General features: G+C 75.7%; 2 protein-coding genes across 5 annotated transcripts in view; one reads left to right on the forward strand and one right to left on the reverse strand.

Annotated features, from left to right (window-relative positions):
* Positions 1-6444, forward strand: part of APBB1 (amyloid beta precursor protein binding family B member 1) — a 39465-nt gene extending 33021 nt beyond the window's left edge. For all 4 annotated transcript variants that reach the window (XM_039520051.1, XM_039520052.1, XM_039520050.1 and 1 more), the window contains 4 exons: positions 1307-1390; positions 1507-1622; positions 4184-4360; positions 6149-6444. In XM_039520051.1, the coding sequence (XP_039375985.1) occupies positions 1307-1390; positions 1507-1622; positions 4184-4360; positions 6149-6316 (545 nt within the window). In that variant the 3' untranslated portion in view covers positions 6317-6444. The remainder of the gene's footprint in view (positions 1-1306; positions 1391-1506; positions 1623-4183; positions 4361-6148) is intronic.
* A 556-nt stretch (positions 6445-7000) lies between these two features.
* On the reverse strand, positions 7001-12779 carry SMPD1 (sphingomyelin phosphodiesterase 1). The gene is made up of 6 exons (XM_039519498.1): positions 12579-12779; positions 9847-10616; positions 9129-9300; positions 8663-8739; positions 7503-7648; positions 7001-7421 (listed from the first exon to the last, which is right to left on the reverse strand). The coding sequence occupies exons 1-6, from the start codon at positions 12777-12779 to the stop codon at positions 7012-7014; spliced, it is 1776 nt and encodes a 591-aa protein (XP_039375432.1). The 3' UTR covers positions 7001-7011.
* Positions 12780-13240: the final 461 nt, after the last annotated feature.

Below are 13240 nucleotides of genomic sequence, written 5' to 3' on the forward strand. Positions count from 1 at the left end.
GGGCCAGGCAGTGGGGCCGGGCAGGGTTGGGCCAGGCTGGGTGGAGGACCGGGGGCAGGCTGGGTGGAGGACTGGGGCAGGCAGTGGGGGCGGGGGCCGGGCAGTGTGGGGCTGGGTGGAGGACCGGGGCCAGGCTGGGTGGAGGACTGGGGCCCAGGCAGTGGGGGCTGGGGGCCAGGCTGGGTGGAGGACTGGGGCCCAGGCAGTGGGGGCTGGGCGGGCCGGGCTGGGTGGAGGACCGGGGGCCAGGCCGTGGGGCCGGGGGCCAGGCAGTGGAGGGCCGGGGCGGGGCCGGGGGCCGGGCAGTGGGGGCTGGGGGCCGGGCAGGGTTGGGCCAGGCTGGGGAGGACCAGGGGCAGGCAGTGGGGCCGGGGCCGGGCAGTGGGGGCCGGGGCAGGCAGTGTGGGGCTGGGTGGAGGACCGGGGCCGGGCTGGGTGGAGGACTGGGGGCCAGGCAGTGGGGGCCGGGGCCAGGCTGGGTGGAGGACTGGGGCCCAGGCAGTGGGGGCTGGGCGGGCCGGGCTGGGTGAAGGACCGGGGCCAGGCCGTGGGGCTGGGGTGGCCGGGAAGTGGGGTTAGGGTGGGGCCGGGCAGTGTGGGGCTGGGCGGGCCTGGCAGGGTGGAGGACCGGGGCCAGGCAGTGGGGCTGGGTGCCGGGAAGTGGGGTTAGGGTGGGGCCGGGCAGTGGGGCTGGGCGGGCCAGGCTGGGTGGAGGACTGGGGGCAGGCAGTGGGGGTTGGGGGCCGGGCAGGGTTGGGCCAGGCTGGGTGGAGGACCGGGGGTAGGCAGTGGGGCCGGGGGCCGGGCAGGGTTGGGCTGGGCAGGGTGGAGGACCGTGGGGGCAGGCCGTGGGGGGCTGGGGGGGCCAGGCTGGGTGGAGGACCGGGGGGCCAGGCTGGGTGGAGGACCGGGGGCAGGCAGTGGGGCCGGGGGCCGGGCAGGGTTGGGCCAGGCTGGGTGGAGGACCGGGGCCAGGCTGGGTGGAGGACCGGGGGCAGGCAGTGGGGGGCCGGGGGCCGGGCAGGGTTGGGCCAGGCTGGGTGGAGGACTGGGGGCAGGCAGTGGGGCCGGGGCCAGGCAGTGTGGGGCTGGGTGGAGGACCGGGGCCAGGCTGGGTGGAGGACTGGGGGGCAGGCAGTGGGGGGCTGGATGCGCCGGGAAGTGGGGTTAGGGTGGGGCCGGGCAGTGTGGGGCTGGGTGGAGGACCGGGGGGCCAGGCCGTGGGGGGCCGGGGGGCCAGGCAGTGGGGGGCCGGGGGGGCCGGGCGGCTCTGCCGGCGCAGACTGACCCCCGTCTCTCTCCACAGGGGAGTTCCCGGCTCCCAGGACCGAGCTGGTGCAGAGGTTCCCGGTGTCCTACCTGGGCAGCGCGGTCGTGGCCCGGCCTGTGGGTACGGCCAGGGGGGCTCCTGGGCACAAGGGGCTCACGGCTGGGGGCTGGGCCGGGGGGAGCGGGGCCCCGGCTCACCCCACGGCTTGACAGCCGCTCTGCTTGGCCCCTTCCCAGGCATGGACGTGATCAACGCAGCCCTGGACTCGGCCCTGGCGGCCCCCAGCCGGGACCACTGGACCCCCAGCCACGTCCACGTGGCCCCCGCCACGCTCAGCGTCACCCACGCGCAGGTGAGACCCCCCCGCCCCTCCCCCCCGCTCAGCGTCACCCACGCGCAGGTGAGACCCCCCCGCCCCTCCCCCACCCCGCCACGCTCAGCGTCACCCACGCGCAGGTGAGACCCCCCCGCCCCTCCCCCGCCCCGCTCAGCGTCACCCCCGCGCAGGTGAGACCCCCACCCCTCCCCACCGCTCAGCGTCACCCACGCGCAGGTGAGACCCCTCCCCTCCCCGCCCGCTCAGCGTCACCCACGCGCAGGTGAGACCCCGCCCCTCCCCACCCCGCCACGCTCACCCACGCGCAGGTGAGACCCCGCCCCTCCCCACCCCGCTCAGCGTCACCCACGCGCAGGTGAGACCCCCGCCTCCTCCCCGCGCTCAGCGTCACCCACGCGCAGGTGAGACCCCCGCCCCTCCCCACCGCTCAGCATCTCCCACGCTCAGGTGATACCCCCTCCCCTCCCCTCCCCTCCCCCGCGCTCAGCGTCACCCACGCGCAGGTGAGACCCCCGCCCCTCCCCGCCCGCTCAGCGTCACCCACGCGCAGGTGAGACCCCCTCCCCTCCCCGCCCGCTCAGCGTCACCCACGCGCAGGTGAGACCCCGCCCTCCCCTCCCCGCCCGCTCAGCGTCACCCACGCGCAGGTGAGACCCCCCCTCCCCTCCCCGCCACGCTCAGCGTCACCCACGCGCAGGTGAGACCCCGCCCCTCCCCACCGCTCAGCGTCACCCACGCGCAGGTGAGACCCCCGCCCCTCCCCACCCCGCCACGCTCAGCGTCACCCACGCGCAGGTGAGACCCCCGCCCCTCCCCTCCCCGCCACGCTCAGCGTCACCCACGCGCAGGTGAGACCCCCTCCCCTCCCCACCCTGCTCAGCGTCACCCACGCGCAGGTGAGACCCCGCCCCTCCCCACCATGCTCAGCGTCACCCACGCGCAGGTGAGACCCCCGCCCCTCCCCACCCCGCTCAGCGTCACCCACGCGCAGGTGAGACCCCCGCCCCTCGCCGCTCAGCGTCACCCACGCGCAGGTGAGACCCCCGCCCCTCCCGCGCTCAGCGTCACCCACGCGCAGGTGAGACCCCTGCCCCTCCCGCCCGCTCAGCGTCACCCACGCGCAGGTGAGACCCCCTGCCCCGCCACGCTCAGCGTCCCACGCGCAGGTGAGACCCCGCCCCTCCCGCCCGCTCAGCGTCACCCACGCGCAGGTGAGACCCCGCCCCTCCCCCGCCGCTCAGCGTCACCCGCGCAGGTGAGACCCCCGCCCCTCCCCTCCGCCGCTCAGCGTCACCGCGCAGGTGAGACCCCGCTGCCCCGCCCCCGCCACGCTCAGCACGCGCAGGTGAGAACCCCGCCTCCCCCGCTCAGCGTCACCCACGCGCAGGTGAGACCCCGCCACGCTCACCCACGCGCAGGTGAGACCCCCCCGCCCCTCGGGGGTTGAGTTGGGGGGGAGGGAAGACCCCAGTGATGATGTCACTCCGGGGTTGAGTTGTGTCACGTAGTGGGGGGGGACACAAGGCCCTGCACCCCCGGCTTCCTCTCTCTCTATATATGTAATTGGAGCTATGCCAATCTCCTAGAGCTGGAAGGGACCTTGCAAGGTCATTGAGTCCAGCCCCTGCCTTCACCAGCAGGACCAAGGGCTGATTTTACCCCAGATCCCTAAGTGGCCCCCTCAAGGGCTGAACTCACCACCCTGGGGTTAGCAGGCCAATGCTCAAACCACTGAGCCCCGTCCCGCAGGAGCTGTGCCGGGGGCGGGGGGGTGGTTCTCAGAGCCATGCCATGGGGGGTTCTGGCTCCCTGCTCCGCCACACATGTGCTGTGTGTGTGTGTGTGGGGGGGGGGATTCTGGGAGCCGTGCCGTGGGTGGGTTTCCAGGACATGTGCTGTGAGGGTCCTGGCTCCCTACTCCCCCCTCCCACACCCGACACATGCCATGTGGGTGGTCCTGGCTCTCTGCTTCGCCCCCCCCCCCGGACACATGCTATGTGTGTGGGGTTCTGGCTCCCTGCTCCCCCCCCCCCAGGACAGGTGCTGTGGGGGGGGGGGGTTCTGGCTCCCTGCTCCCCCCAGACATGTGCTGTGTGTGTGTGTGGGGGGGATTCTTGGAGCCATGCCATGTGGGGTTCTGTTTCTGCCCCCAGGACAGGTGCTGTGGGGGTTCTGGCTCCCGGCCCCCCCCCAGACATGTGCTGTGTGTGTGTGTGGGGGGGGGGGATTCTGGGAGCCGTGCCGTGTGGGGGGTTCTAGTTCCCTGCTCCCCCACCGGACACGTGCCATGGGGGGTTCTGGCTCCCTGCTCCCCCCCAGACATGTGCTGTGGGGGGGTTCTGGCTCCCTGCCCCCCCGGACAGGTGCCGTGGGGGGGTTCTGGCTCCCTGCTCCCCCCAGGACAGGTGCCGTGGGGGGCTCTGGCTCCCTGCTCCCCCCCCAGGACAGGTGCCGTGGGGGGTTCTGGCTCCCTGCTCCCCCCCCAGGACAGGTGCCGTGGGGGGCTCTGGCTCCCTGCCCCCCCCAGGACAGGTGCCGTGGGGGGTGCCGGGCCCTGAGCCCCGCTCTCCCCGCAGACGGAGGCCGTGCTGTGCGAGTGCCGGGTGCGGTTTCTCTCCTTCATGGGCGTCGGCCGGGACGTTCGCTCCTTCGCCTTCATCACGGCCAGCGCCCCGGGCGCCTTCCGCTGCCACATGCTCTGGTGCCAGCCCAACGCCGCCGGCCTCAGCGAGGCCCTGCAGGCCGCCTGCATGGTGAGCGCCTGCCCCCGACCCCTGGGACTCTGCCCCCCGGGACCCTGCCCCCGACCCCCGGGGCCCTGCCCCCGGGACCCTGCTCTGGTGCCAGCCCAACGCCGCCGGGCTCAGCGAGGCCCTGCAGGCCGCCTGCATGGTGAGCGCCTGCCCCGACCCCCGGGACCCTGACCCCGGGACCCTGCCCCCAACCCATGGGGTCCTGCACCCGACCCCCAGGACCCTGCCCCGACCCACGGGACCCTGACCCACGGGTGCCTGCCCCGGGACCCTGCCCCCGACCCCCGGGAGCCTGCCCCGACCCATGGGAGCCTGCCCCCGGGACCCTGCCCCCGACCCATGGGGCCCAGACCCCCGGGACCCGGCCCCGGGGCCTGCCCCGACCCATGGGACCCTGCCCCGGGACCCGGCGGCCCAACCCCCGGTGCCCTGCCCCCAACCCACGGGACCCTGCCCCTGGGACCCTGCTGCCCAACCCCCAGGGCCCTGCCCCCGGGACCCTGCCCCCGACCCCCGGGGCCCTGCCCCCGGGACCCTGCTCTGGTGCCAGCCCAACGCCGCCGGGCTGAGCGAGGCCCTGCAGGCCGCCTGCATGGTGAGCGCCTGCCCCGACCCCCGGGGTCCTGCCCACGGGACCCTGACCCACGGGAGCCTGCCCCCGACCCATGGGACCCTGCCCCCGGGAGCCTGCCCCCAGGACCCTGCTGCCCAACCCCCAGGGCCCTGCCCCTGGGACCCTGCCCCCAACCCACGGGACCCTGCCCCCGACCCCCGGGACCCTGACCCACGGGTGCCTGCCCCCGGGACCCTGCCCCCGGTGCCCTGCCCCCAACCCACGGGACCCTGACCCCCGGGTGCCAGCCCCGGGACCCTGCCCCGGGTTCCCTGCCCCCAACCCACGGGGTCCTGCCCCCGACCCCCAGGGCCCTGCCCCCGGGACCCTGGACCCCGGGACCCTGACCCGACCCCAGGGACCCTGCTGCCCAACCCCAGGGCTCTGCCCCGGGACCCTGCCCCCGACCCCTGGGGTCCTGCCCCCGGGACCCTGCCCCACAGGACCCTGCTGCCCAACCCCCAGGGCCCTGCCCCCGGGACCCTGACCCCCGGGGTCCTGCCCCTGGGACCCTGCCCCCAACCCATGGGGTCCTGCACCCAACCCACAGGACCCTGCCCCCACTCCACAGGGCCCTGCCCCTGGGACCCTGCCCCCCATCACCAGCTTCTGACCCATGGGGCCTTGCCTCCATCCCTGCCCTCCATCACTCTGCCCCCCGACCCCCGGGGCCATGCTCCCCATCCCTGCCCCTGCCCCACAGGCCCTGCCCCACAGACCCTGCTCCCCAACCCCCGGGGCCCTGCCCCCAGGACCCTGCCCCCGACTCACGAGGTACTGCCCCGTCACCGGCCTCTGACCCATGGGGCCTTGCCCCCATCCCTGCTCTCCATCACTCTGCGTCCCCGACCCTGCCCCCAACCCACAGAGTCCTGCCCTCAGGGCCTGCCCCCCGTCACTGGCCTCTGACCCATGAGGTCGTGCTCCCCATCCCTGCCCCCAACCACAGGCCCAGCCCCCCCATCCCATGGGGTCCTGTCCCTAACCCATGGGGCCGTGTCCCCCGACTCATGGGGCCCTGTACCTGGGCCCTGCCCTCCCCCGCTACCTGCCTCTCCCCCCCTGGGACCACGGCCTGCAGGGGGCATCCCCCTCCCTCTGGGCGGTGGGCGGGTGGGGTGTTTTGGGGGGGCTGTTCCCCACTCTCCCCAGCTGGTAACCCCGTTGCCCCCCAGCTGCGCTATCAGAAGTGCCTCGACGCCCGGCCCCAGGCCCCCAGCTCCTGCCTGCCGGCGCCGCCCGCGGACTCCATGGCCCGGCGTGTGGGCTCCACCGTCCGCAGGGGCGTCCGCAGCCTGCTGGGCAGCCTGAAGCCCAAACGCCTCGGGGGGCAGACGCCGTGAGACCCCCCTGCACGCGGCCAAGGCTACGGCCCAGCGCGGGAGACGCCCCGGCTGGCCCCACGGCGCCTGGGCTGCCCGCCCTCCCCCCCGGCTCTGGCTGGGGACTGAGGGGGGTCCTGGCTCGGCCCCTCCCTCCACCCCCTGCCTGTGACTCGCCGGGTAGTGCTGGGGGGCCCATGGGCGCGGCCCCGGGAGCCGCTGTCACGAGGTGGGCGTTGTACTAGCTCGTTAATAAACCCGTCCAGCCCGACCGGCCCGGCTCGCTCTGTGCGCCGCGGGGGCGGGGGAGTTCGCCAACACAGCCGGCTTGGGGGGAGATTCCTGGGCTGAATCTGCCGGCTCAGGGGGGTGGGCAGGCCTGGCCCTGCAGCCCACCCCAGCCCCAGCACGGGGAGGGGGCTCGGGGGCCCAGGGGACGACCCACGCTGGGGCCAGGCTGTGCCCAGGCAGCCGGCCCCCGTGGCCAAGAACACCAGGAAGTTTGGGCAGCAGGAGCCCCGGCTCAGCACCCTCCCCCAGCACCAGCACCATGTGTTTTCCTCTCCTTTTATTGAGGGGCCGGAGCCCCCAGCCCCGCCTGGTCCAGGCCCCAAGGCTCTGCAATGCCCCCGGCTCCCCAGCCCAGCAGAGCCCCCACCCGACAGGCTCTGCCCCGCCCCAGCCAGGCTCTGCCCCCCACCCCCCCGTGTCCTGGCTCAGCACAGCCGCCGCTGGCGCCACAGGGCCTGGACGTGGGCGAAGGGCAGGCGGGGGCGCAGGGCGCGGCAGAGGCTGGGGTCGGCGGAGCGGCCGGAGCGCAGGGCGCAGAGCAGAGCCGCCTTGCAGGCCTCGCGGCAGGGCTCCCGGGGCGGGTGGCCCTTGTGGAAGAGGAACCAGAAGTGCTGGAAGAGCCGCTCGTCGGCCTGGAAGCGCCGCAGGAGCCCGTCCCAGTCGGCCGGGAAGACGCTGGGCAGCCCGTAGGCCTGGCGGGCCCGGTACAGCCGCTGCCAGCGCGGCTCGGCCCCCGGCACGTTGGCCTCCGTCAGGTTCAGGATGAAGGTCTCGTGATCCAGGACCATGTGGGAGCTGCCAGGGTAGTCGCCGTCCAGCTGGTAGACGCGGTAGCCTGGGGGGGAGCAGAACGTCACCCCTGCGGCACCGCGGGGCCCTGGCCAGGGCCGGCCGCGGCGCCGGGGGCTGGACTCACCGGGGTTCAGGTTGATGTAGGTGGTGACGCTGGGGGCCACGAAGGCCACGGAGACGGGGCGCGAGAGCGTCTCCTCGTCGTAGAACATCTCAAACTCGTCCACGTGCGTGTGCCCGAAGAACTGCGCCGCGATGGTGCCCTCGAACCTGCCGCGGGTGGAGACGGGCGTCAGGGCCGGCACCTCACCGCGGGGCCCCACAGCTGGCAGCGGCAGGAACCGGCGCCGCCGCGCCCGGGGGGCTGGGCACCGGCAGGAACCGGCGCCGCTGCGCCATGGGGGGCTGGGCACCGGCAGGAACCGGCGCGCGCCGCCGCCATGGGGGGCGGCACCGCAGGAACGGCGCCGCCGCGCCATGGGGCGGGCACCGGCAGGAACAGCGCCGCTGCGCCGGGCGGCGCGGGGGGCGGCAGGACGCGGCGCCGCGCCAGGCGGGCGGGCGGCAGGAACCGGCGCCGCCGCGCCCGTGGGGGCGGCACCGCAGGAACCGGCGCCCGCGCGCGTGGGGGCGGGCACGCAGGAACGGGGCGCCGCGGGGGGGCGGGCACCGGCAGGAACCGTGGGGACGTCGCCGGCCATGGGGCGGGCACCAGCAGGAACCGTGGGCGGGGGGCTGGGCCCAGCCCTGCTGTGCTCTGGCTGGGGCGCTGGCCTCCAGGAGCTCTGTGCACCCCGACCCTGCGCCGCCAGCACCTCCCAGTGCCTAGGCCTGAGCCCAGCACCCGCTTCAGAGGCCTTGGCTGGCCCCAGAGCTGCAGGTGCCCGGCCCGCCGAGAGGCCCCGTGGGGGCGGGGGAAGGGGCCGGAGACGCCCCCAGGGAGCAGAGCGAAGGCCCCGGCGGGGAAGGGGTCCGCCCTGGGGCTTGCCGAGGCAGCGCGCCTGGGGGTCCCTGTGGCTCTGGGCAGGGGCCCCGGCACCCCGGGGGCTCGGCTGGGCACAGCTCGGGGGGGACATGCAGGCGGCTGGGGCCAGAGGCTCAGTCTTGGGGGCGCGGAGGCTGCGTGGCCGGCCCAGGAGCAGACGGGACCCCAGGTCTGGCCCATGCCAGGTGCAGAACCTGGGGGTGCAGGGCTGGTCCGGGGGCTCTGGGAGGGGCTGGTCAGGTGGTTGGTTCTGAGCCCTGGAGGTAGGGCGGGAACCCAGGCGTCCGGGCGGGGCTCACCTGTTAACGATGCGGTAATAGTTCCAGCTCCAGCTCCTCAGGCAGTGGGCGGGGGGGATGTGCCCGATGATGTGCACCTGGGGCGGCAGTGGGTGTGAGCAGGAACGGCACAGAGAGGGACCCCCCCTCAGAACAGGGACCCCCCCCAACCCCCAGGAGCACAGACAGGGACCCCCCGCCAACCCCCAGGAGCACAGACAGGGACCCCCCTCCACGCCCGGGAGCACAGACAGGGACCCCCCCCAACCCCCAGGAGCACAGCCAGGGACTCTCCCACAGGGCCCCCCCGCCCCTGGGGAACAGTGACGCCCCCTTGATGGTGCCCTGCCCAACCCCAGCCCCGCTTGGCCCCTCGGGGAGGGGAACCCGGCAGTGACTCTGGCTGGGGGGGAGGGGCAGTGGCCCCCCCAACACCTGCCCCCGGCCGTGGGGCACAAAGGGGGCAGCCCTGGGCCCAGCCCCTCACCTTCTCCTGCTGCCCCTCGGCAGCCTGCAGGACGCCCACCAGCCACTGCAGCTGCCCGGCCGGGTCGGTGGCGTTGATCAGGAGCCAGAAATTGGCCTCGGAGCAGAAGTTCATGTTGAGGGAGACGAGCCGCAGGCCGGGCCGGAGCCGCAGGGTGTAGAACCCGCCGACCCTGCAGGGGGGTGGAGGGGGCAGCTGTGAGACCCTGGGCCGGTGGGGCTGCCCCCCAACTCCACCTGCCCGCCTGGGTGCCTGCCCCCCAACTCCTCCTGCCCACCAGCCCCCCAACTCCTCCTGCCCGCCTGGGCCCCTTCCCTTGCCAGCCCCTGGGGCCATGCCCGCCTGGGCGCCAGCCCCCCAACTCCTCCTGCCCGCCTGGGCCCCTTCCCTCGCCAGCCCCCCAACTCCTCCTGCCCACCTGGGCCCCTTCCCTCGCCAGCCCCCCAACTCCTGCCCACCTGGGTGCCAGCCCCCCAACTCCTCCTGCCCACCAGCCCCCCAGCGCCTCCTGCCCGCCTGGCCCCCTTCCCTCGCCAGCCCCCCCACTCCTCCTGCCCGCCAGCCCCCCAGCGCCTCCTGCCCGCCTGGCCCCCTTCCCTCGCCAGCCAGCCCCCCAGACCAGTGCTGCCAGCCGCCCCGCCTCCTCTCCCCTAGCCAGCTCCCTGCTTATCCATCGCCCCTGACCCCCGGCTCACCCACCCCGTGCCCCCAGTCCCACCTGAGGGTCTCCAGCGCCTCGGGGGGCAGCCAGCCCTCCCAGGCCTCAGCCATGGCACCGTAGAGCCAGGCCGAGGACTGGTTGCCGTGGACGTAGGGCGGGGGGAAGCCGTTGACCGGCGCGGCCTCGTGGTTGCCCACGGCCGGGTAGACGGGCAGGGGCGCCAGGTGCTTGCGCAGCAGGGTGCTGAGGGTGCGCAGGGCCCGGAGCTGGTCGGCGCGGCTCTGCTGCCACACGTCGTGGGCGGGCAGGTCGCCCGTCCAGTAGGCCAGCTGGAAGGGGGGGCCGCGGGCCAGGTGCTGCAGCAGGTTCTCGATGGTGTGCAGCGGCAGGTCGCACTTGCTGTACTCCCCCCAGTAGCCGGCGCCCGCGTGGGGGGGGCCCTGCGCCCGCCCCCCCCGGCAGCACAGAGGGTCCTTGCAGGCCGGGTCGCTGCCCGGCGCGTAGGCCGGGTCCCAGTGCAGGTCGGTGAGGAAGAGCAGGCGGGCGGTGGGGGCGCCGGGCGGGGGGGGCGCGGGCGGCACGACCGGGGGCTTGGGCGTGCCGGGCAGCGTCACGTTCCAGTCGGAGAGGATGTCCCAGTGCCCACAGCGGGCGCCCACCAGCAGCCCGCAGATCTCGGCCGGGCGCAGCACCGACCGCACCCAGGCTGACACCACGTCCTTCTCAAAGAGCCGGACGGCGTCCTGGCAGATCTCCCGCCGCGCCAGCCGCAGCTCCGTGCACACGCTCACCGCCAGGCGCTCGAGGCGGGCCTGGTTCGGCTGCATCTGCAACAGGCCAGGGCGTCAGGGGCGCGCCAGCCCGGGGCCTCGCCAGGCCGGGGGTCACGCCAGGCCGGGGATGGGGGGCCGCGCCAGGCCGGGGTGGGGTCACGCGCCAGGCCGGGGTGGGTGGGGCCCGCCGCGCCAGGCCGGGGCGTGGGGCGCCTCGCGCCAGGCCGGGGGTCACGCCAGGCCGGGGTGGGGCCTCGCGCCAGGCCGGGGGTGGGGCCTCGCGCCAGGCCGGGGTGGGGCGCCGCCAGGCCGGGGATGGGGGCTCGCCAGGCCGGGGGATGGGGGGGCCTCGCCAGGCCGGGGGGGGGGCCTCGCGCCAGGCCGGGGGGGGGGGCTCCCGCCTGGCCTCTTTTATCCCCCACTAGGCTCCCTCTGCAGTTGGACTCTGTCCCGCAGCCCGGGCCAGGCACTGTCCTCCAGCCCCCCACCCATGGGACACCCTGCTGCACCCCCTCCCCGCCCCCACACACTGCCCCGGGGGCAGGGTGGGGACTCAGCTGTCTCGAGGCTTCTCAGCCCAGTGCAGGGACTGGTTCCCCACGGGGGTGGCAGGTCCCCACCAGACGCGCCCGCAGCCCTGGCATCTCTGCTCAAGGTGCCCCAGACATCAGCCGTGGGGCCATGGTGAGAGCGGGCAGGGCGGGCAGCGCCCGGGGGGCGCAGCGCCCGGGGCGGGTCAGCGGCCGGGGGGGGCGGGGGGTCAGCGGCCGGGGGGGGCGGGGGGAGCGGGGGGCAGGAGCGGGTCAGCGGCCCGGGGCGGGCCAGCGGGGAGCGGGGCAGGAGCGGGTCAGCGGCCCGGGGCGGGGAGCGGGGGCAGGAGCGGGTCAGCGGCCCGGCGCGGGGGTCAGCGCCCGGGGTGGGGAGCGGTCAGCGCCCGGCGGGGGCAGCTCAGGCTCTGCCCTTGCCAAGGACCACAGAGGTCAGCGCGGCACCACCTGGGGGGCACTGCTGGGGGTCAAGATGCTCAGGGCTTGAGGGGCTCTGGGCAACTGTCCAGGCAGCTGGGACCCAGAATTTCTCTGCTGCTGGGGCAGGACCCAAGACCCCTGGCCTGAGGGCCGAGCCGGCCCCCCGTGCCAGGGCTGGAGCGCTGGGATACCACCAGGGCCGGCTCCAGACCCCAGCACGCGCTTGGGGCGGCATTTTGCCGGCAGGGCGGCAGGCGGCTCCGGTGGACCGTCCGCAGGCACGTCTGCGAGAGGCCCCCGGAGCCGCGGGAGCGGCGACCGGCAGCGCACCCCCTGCGGCGTGCCGCCCTGCTTGGGGCGGCCAGATTCCTAGAGCCGCCCCTAGATACCACCCTGCTGTGGGGCACCAGGCAGGCAGACACCCTTAACTCTGCCCTGCTCTTCCACCAGCCTGCCGGCCTCTGCACCAGGGGAGACACGTCCCACTCCAGGAAGCTTGAGGGGGCAGCTGGGGGGACGCTGGGTTCAGCTCCCGGCCCTGTCCCATCCAGCAGCCCGGTCCCGGCAGGCGCTGTGGGGCTGGCGGGGGTCAGCGAGGCGGCCAGGGGGTCCTGATCCCGGGGCCCAAATGGAGCAGGCTGCCAAGCCTAGTGGATGATTGTGAGTATCTTGTGCCACAGCTGGGACGGGCACTGCACACCCCACAGATGCTAGCGCCAGAGCCAGGGAGAGAACCCAGGAGTCCTGGCTCACAGCCCCCCTGCTCCAACCCCCCTCCCAGAGCCAGGGAGAGAACCCAGGAGTCCTGGCTCTAACCACTAGATCCCACTCCCCTTCCAGAACTACGGAGAGAACCCAGGAGTCCGGGCTCCCAGCCCCGCCGCTCTAAGCCACCAGACCTCGCTCCCTTCCCAGTGCAGAGAGGAACCCAGGCGTCCGGCGGGGGAGGGGGAGGGGAAGGACGCTCCCAGGAGCCGGCGGTTCCCCTCGGGGCGGAGCGGGGCAGGGGAGGGGCCCGAGGCGGCGGTGAGGGGCCGGCGGGCGCTACCTGCACGCCCAGGTCGATGGCGGAGAAGAGGACGCGGCAGGCGGAGCAGCTCAGGTTCCTCCAGCCGAGCTGCGCCCCCGCGGCCGCCAGCTGCTCCCCCAGCGGGGCCGGGCCCCACGCGCCGGGCCGGGCCAGGCCGAGCCGAGCCAGCGGCACCAGCCAGGCCAGCGCCAGCAGCAGCAGCCGGGCGGCCCCGGCCATGGCGAGTCCGGCAGGAACCTACAGCGCCCGCCCAGGAAGCGCCCGGCCCGGCCCCGCGCAGCGCCCGCCCCCGGCACCTCCCACCTCCCGGCCCGGCCCCGCAGCGCCCGCCCCCGGCACCTCCCACCTCCCGCCACCCCGCAGTGCCCGCCCCCGGCACCTCCCACCTCCCGCCACCCACCCCGCAGCGCCCGCCCCCGGCACCTCCCACCTCCCGGCCCGGCCCCGCGCAGCGCCCGCCCCCGGCACCTCCCACCTCCCGGCCACCCCGCAGTGCCCGCCCCGGCACCTCCCACCTCCCGGCCACCCCGCAGCGCCCGCCCCCGGCACCTCCCACCTCCCGGCCCGGCCCCGCGCAGCGCCCGCCCCGGCACCTCCCACCTCCCGGCCACCCCGCGCAGTGCCCGCCCCCGGCACCTCCCACCTCCCGCCACCCCGCAGCGCCCGCCCCCGGCACCTCC

Source organism: Mauremys reevesii, linkage group 1 (assembly GCF_016161935.1).
Source record: "Mauremys reevesii isolate NIE-2019 linkage group 1, ASM1616193v1, whole genome shotgun sequence".
In the NCBI taxonomy this organism is placed as follows: domain Eukaryota; kingdom Metazoa; phylum Chordata; order Testudines; family Geoemydidae; genus Mauremys; species Mauremys reevesii.